The sequence below is a fragment of the Misgurnus anguillicaudatus genome, chromosome 24 (assembly GCF_027580225.2).
Source record: "Misgurnus anguillicaudatus chromosome 24, ASM2758022v2, whole genome shotgun sequence".
Lineage (NCBI taxonomy): Eukaryota > Metazoa > Chordata > Actinopteri > Cypriniformes > Cobitidae > Misgurnus > Misgurnus anguillicaudatus.
In genome coordinates this window covers 15,896,697-15,915,923 of record NC_073360.2, presented here as the reverse complement: position 1 = coordinate 15,915,923, position 19,227 = coordinate 15,896,697, and the positions used below count along the sequence as shown (strand labels likewise).

At 39.1% G+C, this 19,227-nt stretch overlaps 2 protein-coding genes across 3 annotated transcripts; one reads left to right on the top strand and one right to left on the bottom strand.

Moving 5' to 3' along the window:
* Positions 1-9,351, bottom strand: flot2b (flotillin 2b). Its single transcript, XM_055196159.2, has 11 exons — positions 9,122-9,351; positions 7,422-7,503; positions 6,948-7,038; positions 5,340-5,463; positions 5,124-5,242; positions 4,261-4,374; positions 4,055-4,174; positions 3,661-3,875; positions 2,268-2,451; positions 1,984-2,133; positions 1-1,753 (listed from the first exon to the last, which is right to left on the bottom strand). The coding sequence occupies exons 1-11, from the start codon at positions 9,168-9,170 to the stop codon at positions 1,715-1,717; spliced, it is 1,287 nt and encodes a 428-aa protein (XP_055052134.1). The 5' UTR covers positions 9,171-9,351; the 3' UTR covers positions 1-1,714.
* Positions 9,352-11,282: 1,931 nt separating this feature from the next.
* Positions 11,283-19,227, top strand: fam222bb (family with sequence similarity 222 member Bb). 2 transcript variants are annotated; one of them, XR_012367840.1, is made up of 4 exons: positions 11,283-11,492; positions 13,164-13,288; positions 14,215-16,366; positions 16,404-19,227. XR_012367840.1 is itself a non-coding variant. In XM_055196158.2 (3 exons), the coding sequence occupies exons 2-3, from the start codon at positions 13,210-13,212 to the stop codon at positions 15,927-15,929; spliced, it is 1,794 nt and encodes a 597-aa protein (XP_055052133.1). In that variant the 5' UTR covers positions 11,283-11,492; positions 13,164-13,209; the 3' UTR covers positions 15,930-19,227. The 2 variants fall into 2 exon arrangements, 1 of the variants encoding a protein (XP_055052133.1); XM_055196158.2 differs by having other exon boundaries at positions 14,215-19,227.

The window sequence follows — 19,227 nt, the reverse complement described above, 5'->3', positions numbered from 1 at the left end:
CATGTTCACATTACATTTATTGTTTTTGGAGGTACATGCACCATAAACATGCTGACATTTGTGTAAATCATGTATAAAACTTCTCCCCGCATTGTCAATGGCATTTGGATTAGTGTGTTTATTAAATAACCCACAAAAGCTTTGCTTTGTCCTCTTAATCAGTTTAAAGATTCCTATGTTTATCCAATACACAGCAATACAGTACATTTATAGCAATGCTATACAAAGCACAATAACTGAACAGTCTCTGGTGCTCTAATGCTAAATGGTTAAATGTGACATGGCTTTAACAGGTCTGAATAAGTCGAACATAAAACTGGGTTAAAAAAACGGAGGTTTTATACCTTAAGTCAGAAAAGTCAGAACTTGTTTGATTTAAACGGTTTCATCAGGAAAATAAGGGGCTTATTCTTCACCTTAAAATTAAAATAAATAAACAAACAATAAAACATACAAATTAAAAAAATAAAAAAGACAACAACCTCCTAGCTTTGTCAATTGGTGTGTATGTTAGTGTATGAAAAATTAACGGAAGGAAAAGTAACTGCCCCATAACAACACAAAACACATACAATACACCGTAAAAGTACAAACATATTGCAAATTGTCACTCACTCTCGAAAAGTAGAAGAAAAGAGGTAATGTTAACTTTCACAGTGTACACAAACTAGATAAACTATGACAGAAAAGGACGGTATCATCCATGAAAGGTCAATTCAATTTCTCTGATGATGACAGATATTAACATTTACAGTATCAAGTGTAATTTGTGTTAATATCTTTAAAAGGTTTCACTATGCATATCGACTGTCATCGGAGATTTAAAAAATGGCTCAAAAGCATCGAACTGATCAGATATCCAGACAGTCTGTTAACAATAAATTATTATTGTTCATAACTCAATTTAACGTCAACCTAACAAATTTTGTCCAGATGATTAACAAAAATAAAACACATATATAGACTGTAAAAATTTATAGGCAAAGTAGTGCCAAAGAGTGATGAGCTCAGAAAACCTATGTAAAAATGTTGTCGCTGAATCAGTTTCTAAAGGGCACGTGAAACATTTTAAAGTAAAAAACTACTACTTAGCTATTCTAAGTTGACACCGATATTTACCCGTAAGGCAGTGCTACTGCCAGACAGCTCTACTGTAAAATGCTACTCTATAGCTTACATCTTCCTGAATGTTTGTTATAAATCATGGCAAGATTTGTAAAACAAACTGTTTTTTGTTAAATATATGTCCTACAACAAATTAAAATAGTGAAAGACTTTTAACCGACAAACTATTTGATTGTAATCTAAAGCTAAATCACCGTAGGAAGTGCTGACGTGTCACTCTAGTCTAGTGTATAAAAAGTATGACAGGTTAGATTTTATTCAATAAATGTGATGATACTACAAAGAAAATATAAAACATACTACAAAACAAAAAAACAATATTGCATGGTCTCTGACTTCCTGTCTCCTGCAGATGCACGCAAAGGCAAATGAGTTAAAAATAACAATGAATTGTGGAATATGGGAGCAGCAGTGCATGCAGATATTCTGGTCCTATAAAACATTAAGGCACCAGAGGTATCAAAAATCTGTTTTTGTTTCGTTTTCATTTGATGTTTTTCCAGTAAAAACAAAAGATCTTCCAAGTATTCTAAAGGCAGTTTCAGTGAGTGCATACAACAGATCACGGAGGAGATGGGACGAATTGCCTTCATGCTTGAGCACCTGTTAACTTCTGCAACAGAGGAACCTGTGAAGGCAGAAGATCTCATTTTAAAGGGTTTGTGGAGATAAACTGCATAGACAGCAGGAGACAATGAAAAGATGAAGTCTGATAATAGTACAGACACGTAAGTATGAAGAGCTGAGAGCTGTTTAGCTGGCGTATGTGTAAAAAATGCACTATTTTTTGGCATTAACCCAATTTTTTAATTGAAAGTTACCTCCTACAAAGCAGCATCTCATTAAACAGACTCTTACCTTTGACAGGTCCACACCCGTGAGAGCATTAACGGACACGGGAAGTTCGGCGAGCAGACGGTTCACCTCGCTGGTCACACGTCCGCCCTCCCCACTCAGAATAACAATCTCATTGGTCCTGGCCAGAGGAGCCGCCACCTTGCTAGCGATCTTGGGTGGACAAAGGGTAGAAATTGTATATGCGCTGACCCTGCAGTGAAAATATCTATCAGGATAAGCAAATGTTTAATCTCTACTAACAGTAACTAATCTAAGCGGTCTGTGTAACAAGTGTAACAAATCACCTTGGGCAGTGCTTCTAGGACAAGGGCCGTTTTGGCAGCTTCACCGTACTGCTGGTAGGCCTCGGCCTTCAGCCTCATTCTCTCTGCCTCTGCCTTTCCTATAGCTGAGATGGAAAAGGCCTCTGCCTCACCGATCTTCTTGATCTTCTCGGCCTCTGCCTGGGCAATCAGCACTTTCTTCAACCTGTTTAGTGTAACAAATATATTGCAGTTCAATTCACAAATCAGATGCATGGATAACTATTTAATCAGATACCATTTTTGTGATTAAACCAAAAACTGTACTGTATTGGGTGAAGTATCCTGAGACTAGTTTATATCGCATATATATTTTTATATAGATTAAAGGAATATTCCATTTTCTTAAAAGAAAAATCCAGATAATTTACTCACCACCATGTCATCCAAAAGGTTGATGTCTTTCTTTGTTCAGTCGAGAAAAAATTATGTTTTTGGAGGAAAACATTGCAGGATTTTTCTCATTTTAATGGACCTCAATAGAGCCCAACACATAATACCCAACTCAACACGCAACAGTTTCCTTCAACGGAGCCTCAAAGGACCAAAAACAATCCCAAACGAGGCACAAGGGTCCCACCCAGCAAAACGACCGTCACTCTTGACAAGAAAAACAAAAAATATGCTCTTTTAAAGCACAACTTTTTATCTAGATCCGGTCCAGCGGGACCTAACGCAAATGCGTAGTGACGTAGAGAGGTCACGTGTTACATATATAAAACGCACATTTGCGGACCATTGTAAACAATAAACTGACACAAAGACATTAATTAGTATCAGTTGACATACAACAATGTAACGGTCCTCTTTCAACACACTTGTAAACACTGGGGCGGAGTTTCGCGTTCGTCTTCTGTGACCTCTTGACGTCATGACGTATTGCGTGGGGTCACGCTGGCGCATCACGACCAGATCTAGACGATAAGTTGTGTTTTAAAAGTGTATATTTGTTATTTTTATTGTCAAAAATGTCAATCGTTTCGCTAGATAAGACCCTTATGCCTCGTTTGGGATCGTTTATAGTCCTTTGAAAAAAACTGTTACGTGATGAGTTAAGTGTTAATTGTTGGTGTCTATTAAAGTCCATTAAAATGAGAAAAATCCTGCAATGTTTTCCTCAAAAAACATAATTTCTTCTCGACTGAACAAAGAAAGACATCAACATTTTGGATGACATGGTGGTGAGTAAATTATCTGGATTTTTCTTTTAAGAAAATGGAATATTCCTTTAAGCGCACATGAATCCTTTCAATTCGCTTTACACTAATAGGTCTGGACATTTTTCTTCTGAGTAATAATAACAAAGACAACTAAGATGACCAAATATAATTCTTGCAAATGCAATCTTATCAGAGATCAATGCATGCACACTCACTTCTCTCCTTCAGCCAGCTGCTGCATCTTGTAAGCTTCTGCCTCAGCAGGACGCTTGACCGTAGCGGCCAACTCCATCTCGGTTCTCTCGATCTCTTTCTCCTCGATCGTAATCTGCTTTTTCCTTTGCACCACCTCGATTTCGATCTCTTCCAACCGAATCTTCTGCTGTTCTTTAGCTGCCTGCAGTTCATAGGCCAGCTGAGACTCTGCTTTCTGTGCGTGAGAGACACGTGCCACATGGCCACATTCATGAATCAGATTAGCAGGGTATGTGGTTTGTCAATGTTTCCGGACAATCAATAACATACATCATATACTTCTTTGTTTAAGGTCACGTTCAACCGGCTAAAAAAACTGCAGTGAAAAGATGATCATTTTTTACTGAATCAGACCTTCGTGTTCACTTCTTGATTGAAAGAGGCTTTTTGCAGTTCCAGCTCTCGCTTAGAGTCGGCCATTTTAGTGTCTGCCAAGAACTTCACATCCATCATTTCTTTCTTGCACTCTGATTCCTACCAAGGGAAATGGGAGAACATGCAAGTTAATGAATGACTAAGTGCATTAGCTTTATAAAAAAGCAAAGCTAAAAGTCTCTTACTCTAATCCCAGCATCTCTCTCCGCCTCGGCCACGCCGATGTCTGCGTCCCTTTGGACGGCTGCGGTTTGCGTCTTTCCAAGTGAGCTCAGGTAGTCCAGTTTATCATAGACGTCCTTTGAAGAAACACAAGGTTTTAAAAAAATGTTTTATTTTGTTTTTTGATTATTACAGATGGGACTGCAGATGGAAAGTAGCTTTTGCTAACTATGGTACAAAACATCTTTTTGTAAGATTAATGTATTTTGTACATCGTCCGTGACAATAAACTAAATAAATAAAACAAATGTCAGTGATTAAGTAATCATATTTAACAATATTAATATGTTTTCCTGTTGCTTCACAAAACTGTTTGTGTTCTTATCAAAAATCAATAAATCTACATTTACATTTATGCTTTTATCCAAAGTCACTTACAGTGAATTACAAGCCAAAAGTTTTATCAGTATGTGCCTTCCCTGGGGATCAAACCAACAATATTTTTGCTGCTAATGCAAAGCTCTGCCACTTTAGCAACATGAATACTAATATGAATGCATGACTACTTGATGGCTTTAATTACATTATAAAAAAACATTGCAATTGTCATTGAAAATATAAATAGCCTGTATATTTCCCAATGTAGCACTGTAGCAAGAAGGTCCCCGGTTCGACCTTTGGATTGGTCAAGAGGTCTTTCTGTGTGGACTTTGAATTTTCTCCTTGTGTCAGCGTGGTTTTACTCCAACAGTCAAGCAGGTTAAGTAAATTAGAGATGCCTCTCCTTCCCCCAACTTGTGTATAGATTAACTGGTTCTCGCCATGAATGTACCCTTAGATGCTGAAATGGCATTCAAAGATAAATAAGCAAACAAACATTACTCACTTTTATGGTGAAGCTGAGAATCTCGATGCCCATCCGACCCACATCAGGAGCTGCCACCTCCCGTACAAGCTGGGCAAACTGGTCTCTGTCCTGGTAAATCTGCTCCACGGTTAAGGTGCCTGTTATTGTGAAAACAACACAACATTAGCATTATACAGTCACGTGTGATCAAATGACATTTAAGGAGGTAATTATAATACTCAGTAATCTATTAACCTAAGATTGACCGTAAATGTCCCTCCAAGGTTTGGAGAACAACACCCTTGATTTCCATGACAGACTTTCCAAGAAATTGTTCACAGGCAACAGCCAGCAAGTCTTGGTCAGTCATAACCTTGATCTGACAAAACAAAGGAATCATGAATAATCAAAATTTCTTATATTTTAACATATTATTATTAGATATTAAAGGGCACCAATTATAAATCCCCCTATTATAAATCCGCTTTTACAAGGTGTTTGGAAATAATGTGTGTTGGCAGTGTGTGAACCACCCTACCATTAAAAAAATCCACCCGCTCCATTAAACCTAAGCAATCTCATTAGACATGCCGTTTTGATTCTTTTATCAAAGTGAGGTCATATTGATCAAGCCCCGCCCACTTACAGTTTTGCATTACTATAGTTTCCACCCTAAGCGAGATGTACTCTGTTCACTAGATACTATTGTCTCAGACTGTATTAATCAAATCTATTTTAACCAAGCGTGCCGCACAAGCCGTGAAAAGTAGGGGTGTGACGAGACACTTAATCCACGAGACGAGACGAAACACGAGATTGGGTTCACGAGAACGAGATGATATTTTTACACTTTTTTAAGAAACCCTCAATGATAAAATAAATTAATAAGAAACTGAAATCACATTATTTTTAAATGTTTTAACTAATCAAGGACTGGCCCTAACAATTATTTTGCTAACCGATAATGAAGTAATTTGTTATTTTGGGGTAATAAAAATAGACCCAAGTGAGCAGTAGCATTTAAAATTACATAATAACAAAGATGCAATAATAATTGGTTCAAATAAAGTATTAAAACCAAGTTTTTTAAGACAGCTTTGACACCAAATGGATATACGTGAAAATCAGATGACATGATTTCACAACTTTTCATTGGCCATTTAGGTATGTGACGCATACTGTATACGGAAATTAACCTGGACATTCAATCCGTCGAAAAATCTCAAAATCGGCAAAATGGACATACGTGGTTTTCATCGGACAGCGACGAAATGATCTGTGGGGTTTTTTAAGCTAAAACTTCACAGACACATTCTGGGCACACCAGAGACTTATTTTACATCTTGTAAAAAAGCCATAATAGGTGAACTTCAAAATATACTTTATAAACTCTAAACTTTCTACTGAGATCAAGCAGATTTAGCATGGATTGTTTTTCGACAATGTAATATCACGTGGTAATTTAAACAAGCTGTTATTGAAGGATGAGTGCAAACTATATTGTACTTAACGGGTAACCTGAAACCATAAGCAAGCATTATTACTTATTTCAGTCACAAAGAAATCAGCCAATCATTACAGAGCATTTATGTTGAGGTCTTAAATGTACAGATATAAATGACTTGCTTTATAGCTATGTCAGACAGAATATGAGGATATAAGAAATATGTTATGGAAAACTTTATGGTGTGTTTTTGGTGCAAAGAAATCTTAAAAAGTGAGTTAAAAATGTATATTTCCATGAGCGAAACCGGTCACCCTGACATATAAATGTGCATTTTTTATTTAAATCAAATGACAGAAATGCACATTTGATAACACAAAAATAATTGAGCTGAGGGTGGGCTGTGAATAACCGTCTACCTGAGCACATCCTGTGACTGTGATGGCGACTCCCTCCGCTGTCTCCACTTCTTCACACTTGGGCTGTAATGTCATAATTTCTAGTGTAATTCTGGACAGAAATACCAGAGGACAAACGTGACCTTCAAGCAAAAATAAACTATTGCTAAAGACTTTCAGGCATTGTACAGATCATACAATGTGGAAAACTGCCAAAAGCAACAGTTAAGATTACAGGAACTACTATGCAATGAGAAAGTTGTATAAAAGAAAATCTTAAAGCAAATGTTGAATAGAAAAACATGACCTTGACAGATCAGCTCACAGATTGGCCAAATCAAGTTATCTCTGAAGCTATGCACAACCAAACCGGTTCGACAAACACACCCGACAAGCTTGAAAACACGCATTGTTGTACTGAACTTTTGACAACTTTTACTGTAACACACAGTGAAATCTAACTCTGTGATCCACGGTTTCATTGGCTGACATTACCTTTGAGTGTCTGTTATACACCACCATGCCCACGCCCAGCCTCCCACCACATATTTCTTCTCATCTGATCCACAACAGGCACCTGGAAGACAAAGGTTTTGAAAACAATGTTTTAAAACTCCACAAAATTGTTAAGCTTGCAAGATTATGATCTGTGTAAATTCAGTTTGTTGGTGACTTCTTTCTTTCTTTTTAAATGAAGTCTTATTATATAAAGTAAGACTAGAAAAGATGTTAAAATAGTAGAACTATGTTTTTTTAATTAACTTGATTAAAACTTTTTCAAAGGTATCCAATGGTGACTTAAACACAGATGATGCTATATGCTTTGATGCTAGGTGTTCCTGTAACTCAAATGGTACTGTAACTTATAAACGGTTTCATCGGACGCACGTGCGCTAACGCGATACACGTCTGGATCCGAACTTCAGTTCCGGTTTCGTTTTTTTATGGTCTGACTAGTTGCTAAACCGATCTCTTGAACAAATGCCTTGTCAAAAATAACAAATGTTTTGGTTTCCTAAGTAATCTATGTGTTGTTTTTTGCTTGTTATATAAATAAACTTAGTTTAAAGAACTTTGTTGTTATTTATTCTTAGCGAAGTTTACTGGAAGTTACGTGCGGACCATAACAGCCGCTTGTTTATGTTGTTACTGCTGAAGCCGTCTATACCACAGGCCTGTTGAATGCTTTAATCTGATTGGCTAAGAAATATTGCACGGGTGTTGATTATTTTTCTGTAAACTGCACACTTAACTGTTAAATGTCTTCAAAATAGGCACCAGAGCAATGTTTGTGGTAATCGTGGTATAAGAGGAATAATTGACTCTGGTCCTTTGAATTATTTGAAAATAATGCACACATGCAGTGCATTACCACCTTGGGTGTGCATTATTTTCCAATAACTCAACGGCCCGTTGTCAATTACTCCTTACTTAATAGTCTTAATACTTAAAATGTCATGGGTTTGATCCTCAAGCAACACAATTACTGCAGACACAAATGTTTAGTTTGAATGCACTGTAACTCGTTTTGGATAAAAGTGTCTGCCAAAATGCATAAATACGTAAATAAATGTACTGTAAATTTTTCTTAAAAGTTGTGGTTTATTTTGATACTTTAATCATGGTAGACTGTAGTTCCAGGTACCTTAAAATGATCAAAGTAAGTGTCATTTTTCAAAAAGTGATTTTGAAAAATTCTGTAAAAAATTATCATAATTAGCATAAAAGAAAGTGTTTATTGAATGTATATGAGATTTGATAATAATTAGTAATCATAAATCTATTTCTGATTAATATTTAATAAATGCCATTAAATATTAAACCACAATACAGTGTAACGGGATGTACCCAGAGATTTATACAGGAAAAATCATAGATCTCATAATTTCATATTTTAACATGATAGAAGTAAATAAAAATATTAAAATATGCTTTAAAAAACCTACACAAATATTCCGAAATGTGAAAAATGGGTATGTTTGCGTCTCATGCGAAAGCGGAAGAGATGTGCTAACGTGACTAGCTAAAACACGACTGTTTGACATTTAACTTATACCACTTATTCTCAACACATTAAACGCAAACACTGATACACAAACTTTAATGTGAAATGAATGCAAAAACAAATGTTTTAAAATATAAAGGCCCTACTCATTTCTAGCTATAAGCAAACCCACAAGCATTTATCACGTTACCTGATACAACGAGCGCTTCATTCGGTCCAACAGTCAGGCAGCAACCCATATTTGCATTTAATACTGAATTTTAATCCTTTCTGATGTATTCCTATATCTTTAAGCACGCTGTAACAATGTATTTTTCGTTCTTTTTGCCTCGTAAATATAAAATGTCCCGCGCCCTAGTAAGAGAACGAATGTTAGTCAACACAAGCGACCCTGCCCACCACAGGAAGGGAGGGAGGGAGGAACGTGACACTATATGGGCGGTGTCTTAAAACCTACTGAACAGCTGCTTATTAGACAGCATTTGTGATGCGCTTATGCCCCCAACATGTTGTCTACGTAGGAAACGTACTATTTTTTTAGACACAGACAGTGTGTTGTCATGATTACGGTAAATACTGACTATAAATCCCATATTTATGTCTCACGTTATTTGCGAAATTCTGTATATTGCATAAATCACATCGTGTTTTATTAGCTCCCGAAATGTTTATTCATCGTGTTTTCGTTTCAAACGACAAGGCATTAATAGGAATGCCTGATTCTACGTTAATTTATATACTTTGAGTATTTCTATAATTTAAAAACATATATACATACATGCTTTTTCTAAAAACACTGTAGTATGTAGATTTTAATAACAGTATTGGTGAAATACTGGACAAGTGCCCCAAGTGGTGCTCGTGCTCTCGTCTCTGCCCTATGAAAATAGTCACGTGATACAGTAGGCTAATTTGCCAGCTAGTTATTTGCCTTTAAACGGGTAAATGACAGCTGGTTTTTCATCGAGGCATGTAAGGCAACTGCAACCAACAACAAAATTTTATTATTCTCAAAATGTGCATAATAAATGGATAATCAAATCTGTTTAGATAATATAAAGAGTCCATGCCATTTTAATTAATTCCAGAATAAATAGCATTATCATTAAAGTTTTAAGTCTTTTGAAACAAGAAGTTAGGGTGGGGCATATTGAATGGCCTCTCCTCTTTTCAAAAAGCCAATAGGGTTTAGTTTACCTCACAGCCTGGAATATTTATTCATGCTTAAAGAAGACATATCATTAAAATAAGACTTTTTCCATGTTTAAGTGTTATAACTGGGTCCCCAGTGCTTCTATCAAGCTAGAAAATGTAAAAAAAAAGAACAACCCAGTAACTTAATTTTGGTAAACCATTCTCTGCAAGCATGTGAAAAAATAGGTAATTGAAATTTGGCTCCCTTTGTGATGTCAGAAGGGGATAATATCGCCCCTTAATCTACGCTATCCAACCACGGCACTACCATTTAGTGCAGAGATCAGCTCATTTGCATTTAAAAGGACTTTAAGATATTTTTGCTCACACATAAGTAGCACTTTTAACACGCTATAATAAATTATCTATATGGTATTTTGAGCTAGAACATTACATATGTACTCTGTGGACAGCAAAGATTTATTTGACATCTTAAAAAATGTGAAATGTCCCCTTTAAACAAAACAATTCAACATACATAATGCCAGAAAAATGCATATATTCACATAGACATATATTTACACAAACACATTTAAGGCACATGACAGTTGAATTATTAGTCAATTATCTACAAAAAATCTCTCTCTTAACAGGTACTGTCTCAGAATAGTGAAAACTTGTAACTGGGTATAAGCACTTCTGGTGGTATTATTGCTTCTGTATGACAAATCGCTTTATTGTTTCCTAATCTTAGTTGCTTTGATAAAAAGCGTCTGCTAAATGCCTAAATGTAAATTATTCAAAACATTTGTTTATCGAGCATATGTACAGTTTTTATAGTATTTTCTATTAGTACTACTTCTATTTTCTCACATTCTTTAAAAACTACTAATCAAACTAGTATATTAACAAAAAGACATCTTTTTTTTTTTGAAAACTTACATTTATCAGTGTAAATATAAATTAAATATGCTTACTTTTTAAAATCCCATTAAAAGTAAAAAAAATAATGGAATCTGATCATTTTGTCAGTGTTTTGAAGAACAAGTAATTATATAAATATACTTACGACATAACGTAGCCATTTACATGAAAGCAAAAAATTAATTTGGATTTCTTTTAGAATTCAAAGAGGGACTAAATAATACTATGGTGCTCAGATTATAGTAGAGAAATTCTCGACGCAATGCATTTCCATTCCAGCAGGTAGCGCGTTCAACCCTAGTTCCCTTCGCGTATCCCCGACCTCAGCGAGGAAGACACGTGGGAAAACCTCAGTGCGCATGCGCGGTCAGGCTGCAGCAGTGGGCACTGGGCAGCAGCGGTGACTAGACAAGCGCTTTATCGACACAACAAGAGCACAGGTGCCGAATAACCCAGCAAAATGCTATTTTAAACAATCGCACGTCTCATCCCGAAGCCAGAGAGTAAGTTTCGCTTTTGACACCTCCAATCTGATCATTTTTACGTGATTTTAGGAAACTGGGAGCTTAACGCCGGGCAGTGGCTCGCACAAAGAAGACAGAGGCTATATGCTAGTGGCAGTAGCAAGTGTAGAGCAGTGATCTGAAGACAGGCTGAAATCTCACACCATTTACCCTTTACTTTAGCTTTAGCCTGTTGGCTAGTTAGCTATCAATCGGATAAACACAAGAATCTTCGATCAAGTAACCAACATCCTGTCTAACAGAGTAGATGTGTGTCCAGTGACCCATGTAATCTGTGTGTGTTAATCTGTTTAGAGATCATTTATATGCACGTAGCTTGTGGCTAAGCAAAGTTTGGTGGCTAACAGATTTATTTAGGGTGGCTGATACAGCAAAATAAATATCTTACAGTGTACTTTAAACTTAAAGTGGTTTAGTTTCATACTTGGATTGTTGTGTTGATGAAATTGTGTGTTTTTCACTGTGTAGTAGTTAAGTATGTTTTTAAGAAAGAAAGTAGATTTTAATGTGTATCATCTTAAATGTAAACCAAATATATTTCTCAGAGTTGCTAGCCATACAGCAATATTATGACTGTAAGAGCTGTAAACCTGTTTTTGTTTGATATTAGGCCCAGTTCAAAGGTTTGCTAAGAATCAGCACCTAAATAAATACCCCCTTCATTTATTGACACTTTTTGATGGTAATGTGATATAAGGAGATACTTGGCCCATCCCTCTGATTCTTTACAGATCCAAAGTGTCACAGTTTTAAAGGTATTGTGGGTCTTAGCTTCAGCTGATAACACCATCATCACTGAGATGAAAATGTAAACCAGCTCCTGGATGAAAATAGCTGGGGGTTGGATCATGGCAGGCTCTGTCACGACTGCACTTTTTGACACCTGCACATTTCAGCTGGGAGCGTGTGGCCTGTGGTCGCGTTGCCGCATCCCCTGCCGTGCCCCTGGGCACCTGCCAGGCAGACGAGAGCATGCGTTCGCATTGCACTCCTGACACTTAAACTGCAGGGTGTGCACCATGGGCCCTGACACCAGCTGTTTCAGAGAGCTATTTAAAAAGGTCATGGATGAATGCATGATATTTAAATAAATAGCTACAATAAGGCAATTACACAGATCTATTGCTCTGGCGTTTGATGGATGTTCAGGTAAATTAGCAAGGGTAGGGCCTTTGTATACTACGGTGAATGTCGTTTTTCTCGCTCCCGGCAATAAATCATGTCATTTGTGAGTAGTGCTTGCCTTGTTTGGATATTCATGGTGTGGTGATTTCCATTCTGCAGATGTGCTGGTGATTGCCTGATTTACAGTAGGAGCAGAAACGGCTTTAACCAGCCTAAGCAGCTTTCCTGGTCTTAGATGGTTCAAGGCAGTTTAGTAGGTTCCTAGCTAAACCCAGCTATGACCAGCTTCAGCTGGTTTTTGTTTTAGCTGGGGTTACTGCTAGAAATTTCCCGGTTATAATTTATTACCCTCATTAACTCCCATTGTAGCGTGTGTTCCATTACACCTACAGGTAAAATTAGATCTCTTTAATGTCCCTGCCAATGCTCTCTGAAGAGAAAATGGCTTATGTTTCTTTTCACACCATGTATTTTAAGAGATGGATGAGACCATTTTTGTTCCTGACGCGACTGTTTCTTTCGCAGTGTGATGAGGAGTACGAGTCCAATGTTACATTAGTCTCAGCGTGACATGCTGGCCTGTTTGCCGGTATCAGACCCCTCCCACCAGCTTCTCTCTCACACGCAGATGAACACTGGACTTCAGAAATGTAAGCACCCATTTACATTCAAGCGACCAAAATCAAGCTAACATGAGCCAACGTTGAACAATACTTCGACAGCATATTATGATACAAAAGTTAATACTGGTAGCATTACTTAATGCAAATTTACCTAGAATGAACAAATGCAGTGGTTCTCAAACGTTATCAGCGTGCGGCCCACCTTGTGTACGGCGCATCCCTTTACGCCCCCCCCAAAGAAAATTTATGACATATAACATTTCAAAACTTCAATTTTGAATTAAACATATACAATTTTAGAAATGTAGAATTTTGGATAAATGAATATATTGAATAACATGTCATTGTCATTAAACTTGGGGCCCTCCTGGCACCATCTTAGGGCCCTCAGTTTGAGAATCACTGAACAAATGTATTGACGTTAACTAACATGAACTAAAGTTCATAAATGTTGATAAACAATATTGCTTATTGTTGGTTCACAACATGTTTACTGTTGTATATGTAGGAGATTCAGTCCTAGATGTGTTATTACTAAGATATACATGATGTTGTTTCATAATCTAGTAAATTGAATATTTTACAAAAGACCGGTAGTATATTTCAGCTTTGATTTTATGTGATGGTGAAACACAGCTTCTTCATAATATAGTAGAATTACTACTTTTACCAACATTATTGGTTGAGCTATGTTCACTTAGAGGCTGTTTGCAATGTAAATGTACATGTAATTGCAATAAAAGTGACAGTTTTTATTGTATTACTAGCAGGGGCTCCAAAATCTTTTCATTCACTTAGATAGGTATAATCTATCTTTTATCTCTTCTCTTTTAGTAGATGCCCACAGTTATTCTGTTGTGTGTTAGATGGTGACCCTCTTTTGCCTCATGAACTATAACATAATCTCACCAGTTTTTGTAATACTCTTTTGATTCTCTTTCTCTTCCTCGCAGGGGACACTACACAGAGGATGAGATCAGCACACTATCCTACCCCAGCGGAATTGGATGCCTATGCTAAAAAAGTTGCCAACAACCCACTGACTATAAAAATCTTCCCGAATAGCGTTAAAGTACCTCAGAGGAAGCATATCCGCCGCACCGTGAACGGTCTCGACACCTCCAGCCAGCGCTACAGCCCCTACCCGCCTCAGGTCAACACACGGACGGGCCTCTTGGCCATCGTCAAAGTCCCCGTAAAAGGGATCCTCAAGGACATTGAAGGCGGCCGAGCCCGTTTTCTCCCCAAGCTCATCATGAACCCGCACGGTGGGCTTTACGCTAATCCCAGCACTTTAAACGTTCCTCACACTGTACCACACCTTCAGACTCTGCCTCAGTCGCAGGCGGCTTTAGGACAGAAGAACCTCGGTCACCCTCAGGCCTTGCAGGTCCACTCGCAGTCCCTGCAGCAGAAGACCAGTTTACAAACGCAGCAGAGCCTGGCTCATCAGGAGGTTCTGCATCAGAGCCAAGCTCACCACGCCCTCAACCACCAACAGACTCTTATGCAGCAGCAACAGCAGCTGCCAGGCCCACAGGGACTTAGACATCTGCCTGATATGGCCCAGTCCATAACCCTGCAGCACTCCCAGGGTTTCCCTCAATCCCAAACGATGCCGCAGGCCACTTGCGCAGGCCCCCCAGCACCTGGCGTTTTGCAGCCACCCCTGGCAGGCCTACAGATCCCACGCAAGCTGCCCGATGGAGACGCCCCTCCCAATGTGACTGTGTCTACCTCAACCATTCCGCTGTCCATGGCTGCAAGCCTGCACCAGAACCGCCCCAGTGACCTGAGCAGCATCGTCAATCAGATCAACCAGTTCTGCCAGGCTCGGGCCGGCATGGGCTCTACCTCCGTGTGCGAAGGACAAATCGCCAACCCAAGTCCCATTAGCCGCAACCAGCTCATCAACGCAAGCTCCCGGGTGTGCACCCATAACCCCGTAGTGGGCCCTTTGCCTTCGTGCATTCTCGGTAACTCCGACAATGCTGGTCCTACCCCTGCTTTACCACTGCCTGACATTGGTGCGTTAAATAGGATGCAGGTCTACCATACTGACATAAAGCAGCAGCCACAGTTACCACAGCAGCAACGCCAACAGGGCCCTTGGGGTCAGCATCAGCTGGCGCACCTTCAGAACCTTACAGAGGGAGGGCACCAGGCCAAGAACCTGACCAGAGAGGGCCTTGTAGGACCCGGGTTTATCACCAAGAGCATGAGTTACCCGCAGGACATTTGCATAGGTCAACCTTACAACTTGAAGCCTCCTACGGACAAGCCAACGCCATCTCCTCCGGTCAATGGAATGCCGGGGGCCTTGAGTTACAGCAACGGTCATTACATGCAGCCTCCTTGGAACAGCATCTTGCCCACGCCAAACAGTGACAGCTCAGGGTCTCAAGACCTGGCAGGGCCTTTTCACGGGGGCCTCTCAGGGGCCTCAATAGACTGCACCCCCGGAGCACAGTACAGGACCGGGGCGTCCACCTCCGGTCAGACGAACCTGATGCAGGGCATGGAGTACATGGGAGGAGATTTCCAGCCACCCTGTTTCCGACCGCAGAATCCAGGCACAATGGCAAAGATGCACAGAGCCTCAGTAAGCAGGGCCACAGATTCAGGTGATGGTAGAAACGTGCACATTCACCACCCAGGGTACAGATGAGCTGCGGCCAGTTCATGTTAGTCCTGAGTCAGTGTTAGTCAGATATGACACAGCCCCCTCCCATCTTTCCATCTCGTTTTATTCTCAGTCCTACAAGTGATCTACTGAATGTTTCCTGTACGATGATTACCACAAAGCTGAATCCGTATATCCATGTGCCACTTCGCATCCTTTTCTGTTTTCCTTTTTTTTAGTCTACTAGTTTAGATTTGTTAAATAACTAGCTGTTGGAAAATGTAGGCTTGTATTTATTTGATTTTTTCTTTTCAGAAAACAGCCATAATAGCATCGGCTTGTGAGATCGACACTGTTTATATCCAGTCCTGTCTGCTCTGTATAATATGAACGGAAAGATGTATCACGCGGCACGCGTTTTATTTAGCTCGCTTTTGGTTACGCATCTACAAAATATCTATCAAGCAGAGAAACCATTCTCGGCAAATGTCATCTGTGTGTAGTTTAGGCCTACTTGAGATTTGAAGTACTAACTCTTAACACGTTGACTTTATTTACTGAAGATGTTAAAGGGGTGCCATGATACTGAAATATTTCGTCTTTCTAACAGCTTACATGTACAATGTATAGAGGTTGATTTGATTATTTCCTTTCCTCTCAATGTTTACATAATGTGCATTTGTAACTAGTTCCGAGTCGATATGAAAGTGCAAACTGATACTGGGATATGCACATATGACAAGACTGTTTCTTTTTCAGACTGTTGAACACGAATCAGGTTAAAGTCTTATAGATTGAATCGTCACACTGTGGCGTCTCATGCCACATACTGTATAATGTCGATCCTCCCTCAGAGTGTCATCTAACGCTCCATCCTTCATTTTCGCTTATTTGTTTTTCAATATCCTATTAGGGTTCGGTTTAAACCGAAAAGGCTGTAGACTGAAATTGCTTCGGGACTTGCACTGCGCCCTAACTGCGTAGCTTAGAGTTTTATGTCCTCTCAATTTAATTGTTACTACTTGAATTTCATCGGAAGGTTTTTGTAAAGATGGTGCTGGCAGGTTTCTACTCACTACTCGTCTTACGGCGGACCAACGTTTAACGGATGACCCAAATCTTCATTTGTTTGTCATTAAAGGATGTCCTTGACCATAATTAGATGATGGAGGTGTTGGCGTAAGCGCAATATAAGCGAGCACCACGAGGGAGCCTGTGGCTTCACTGCTGTGCTACTGTAACTGAGAGGTGCGATTAGCCCGTGTGATTGGCTCCCTGCTTTTGCTCCATCATTAACACCATACTGCTCTTCCCTGGCGGGATCACTTCCATCTCTGTCACACGCTGTTGTCTGTCAACTGAACCCTGCCGATGCATTTTCCACCCACCGCAGGCTCTCCGTGTGTCATGTTCGTCCTTATATAAAATAGCTGAAATACACCGCCGATGACAGTGTAGGTCTCTTTAACAATGGGGAACTATACTAAACCAAGTGTTTTTTAAAGCAATAGTTCATTTAAATGGTCCTCATGTCGTTCCAAACCTATATGCTGCGTCGTTTGTGACTTTTTTTGAAGATGAATTCATGGTAAATGTTGTGCTTATAAGCTCGCGCCTAGACCAATTTTTGCATCCTAACTTTAAAAGTATCGTGTCACGATTAGTTACTGCATACGTAAAATAAAAACAGTGCTTATTTAGTGACTATGTTGTGCATAACTTAAACTGGAAGTGAAGATTAACACTAATGTTTCCTGCAAAAAAACTAATATGGATTTAGATGCTTTAGTTTTCCGCTCAAAAAATGACAGCATATGGATTCGGTACAACATGAGGGCAAGTAAATAATAACAGGATTTGTTTTTGTTTTCGTTTTACCCATCTTTAAGTTCGCATAAACATTTTGTAGTGTTTTCTTTGTTGTTTTACTCAAATTGATTTGTGCGTGCTCCATTGTTTACCTTCCATGAAGAGTATCTCTCTTTCTCAGGTCTACCTGTGCCTCTTTTACTCGAACCTTCACATACGTCTCTCTACCTTTATCAGGCAAAGCATGTGTACTGTCAGATTTGGTGTAGTGGGTGGAGCAACTGCAGAAGAGCAAAAGGGCGGAGCTGTGACGCCCGGTATCGTAACCTTCCTCTTTGCCCCTCAAAAGCCTTAAATATCTGTTCCTTGAACTGTCCTTGGCAGTAGGCATGGTTTAGAATATAAATTAATGATATTTAGCTACATTTGTTTTGTGAAACTGTAAATTGGGAGATCAAACTCTCGAAAGGAGGTTTTTTGTATTTAGCAATTTATTGTATGTGTAGTACTGGGCTGTAACAATAGTCGCATTCAGACCGCATCGCATTATATTCTCCAAATTTGCATCTCAGTTTACCTTTGCAGCAAAACATATTCCTAGTCCTAGATCTGTTTTGTTTCATGGGCTTTACGATAAGCAAAAATGCGAAATGTTTTGCGACTAGGCCGAACGGCACAGACTTACGTTTTTATGATACGAGTAGGCCGTCACTATAGTCGTGTCACTCTATTTTGCCCACGAAGCTGCTATTTTTATTCCAACTACAAAAAGTTATTTCTTATAAATGTTTGTGCGGATAGAGTTAAGATCTAATTTATATTATGCCTTTTTTGCAATGCAATATTGTTAATAGTTTGAGCATCTGCAGACGTAATAAGTTATTCCATTTGCCTGTCAACTGTGTCGTTGTAAAGCTTGAACTGTATTTCTTTCGTTCCTCATTTCATGCCTTGTTACAGCTCGAGAGTACAAAGTCAGGTTACTCATTTAATAGTTACTATCTCTATGTGAAGTGCCTCCTCTGGGCTGACGTGTATGTGACCATCACGATGGACAATGGACCTGCGCTAGTGCACGTTAGGTAGACGTAGTGCACTGCTCATGAACGAGGAACCGAGCTACTTTAAAACTACTGATAAAAAAAAACGAACACCGTTTGCTGCTCCAGGTGCGAGAAGTGTTGCTGCTGAATCACTAGTTTAGGTGGCGAGAGCTACGCTGCTTAACTCCTTAGTGTCCTTGAAACATTCGAAGGAATGCTCTCGAAAGTTCTTTTGTCTTTTGGAGCACATGCACTCCTACCCCCATCACCCCCGGCCCTCCCCTTTATGAAAACAACACAGGAGTGTGTGTTAGGAGGAGTTGAGTGCGTTTCATCTTGTTCCACCAAAGAACAAAATGTCACTTGAATGGTAGCAGTGTGCACCTGTTTTGTGTAACCGAAAACTGTCATTCCAGATACACATTTTTTCAGGAACGTGTTGCACAAACATTCCCCTCTAACCAAAATAAAGTTTGACTTGCATTTGCAAA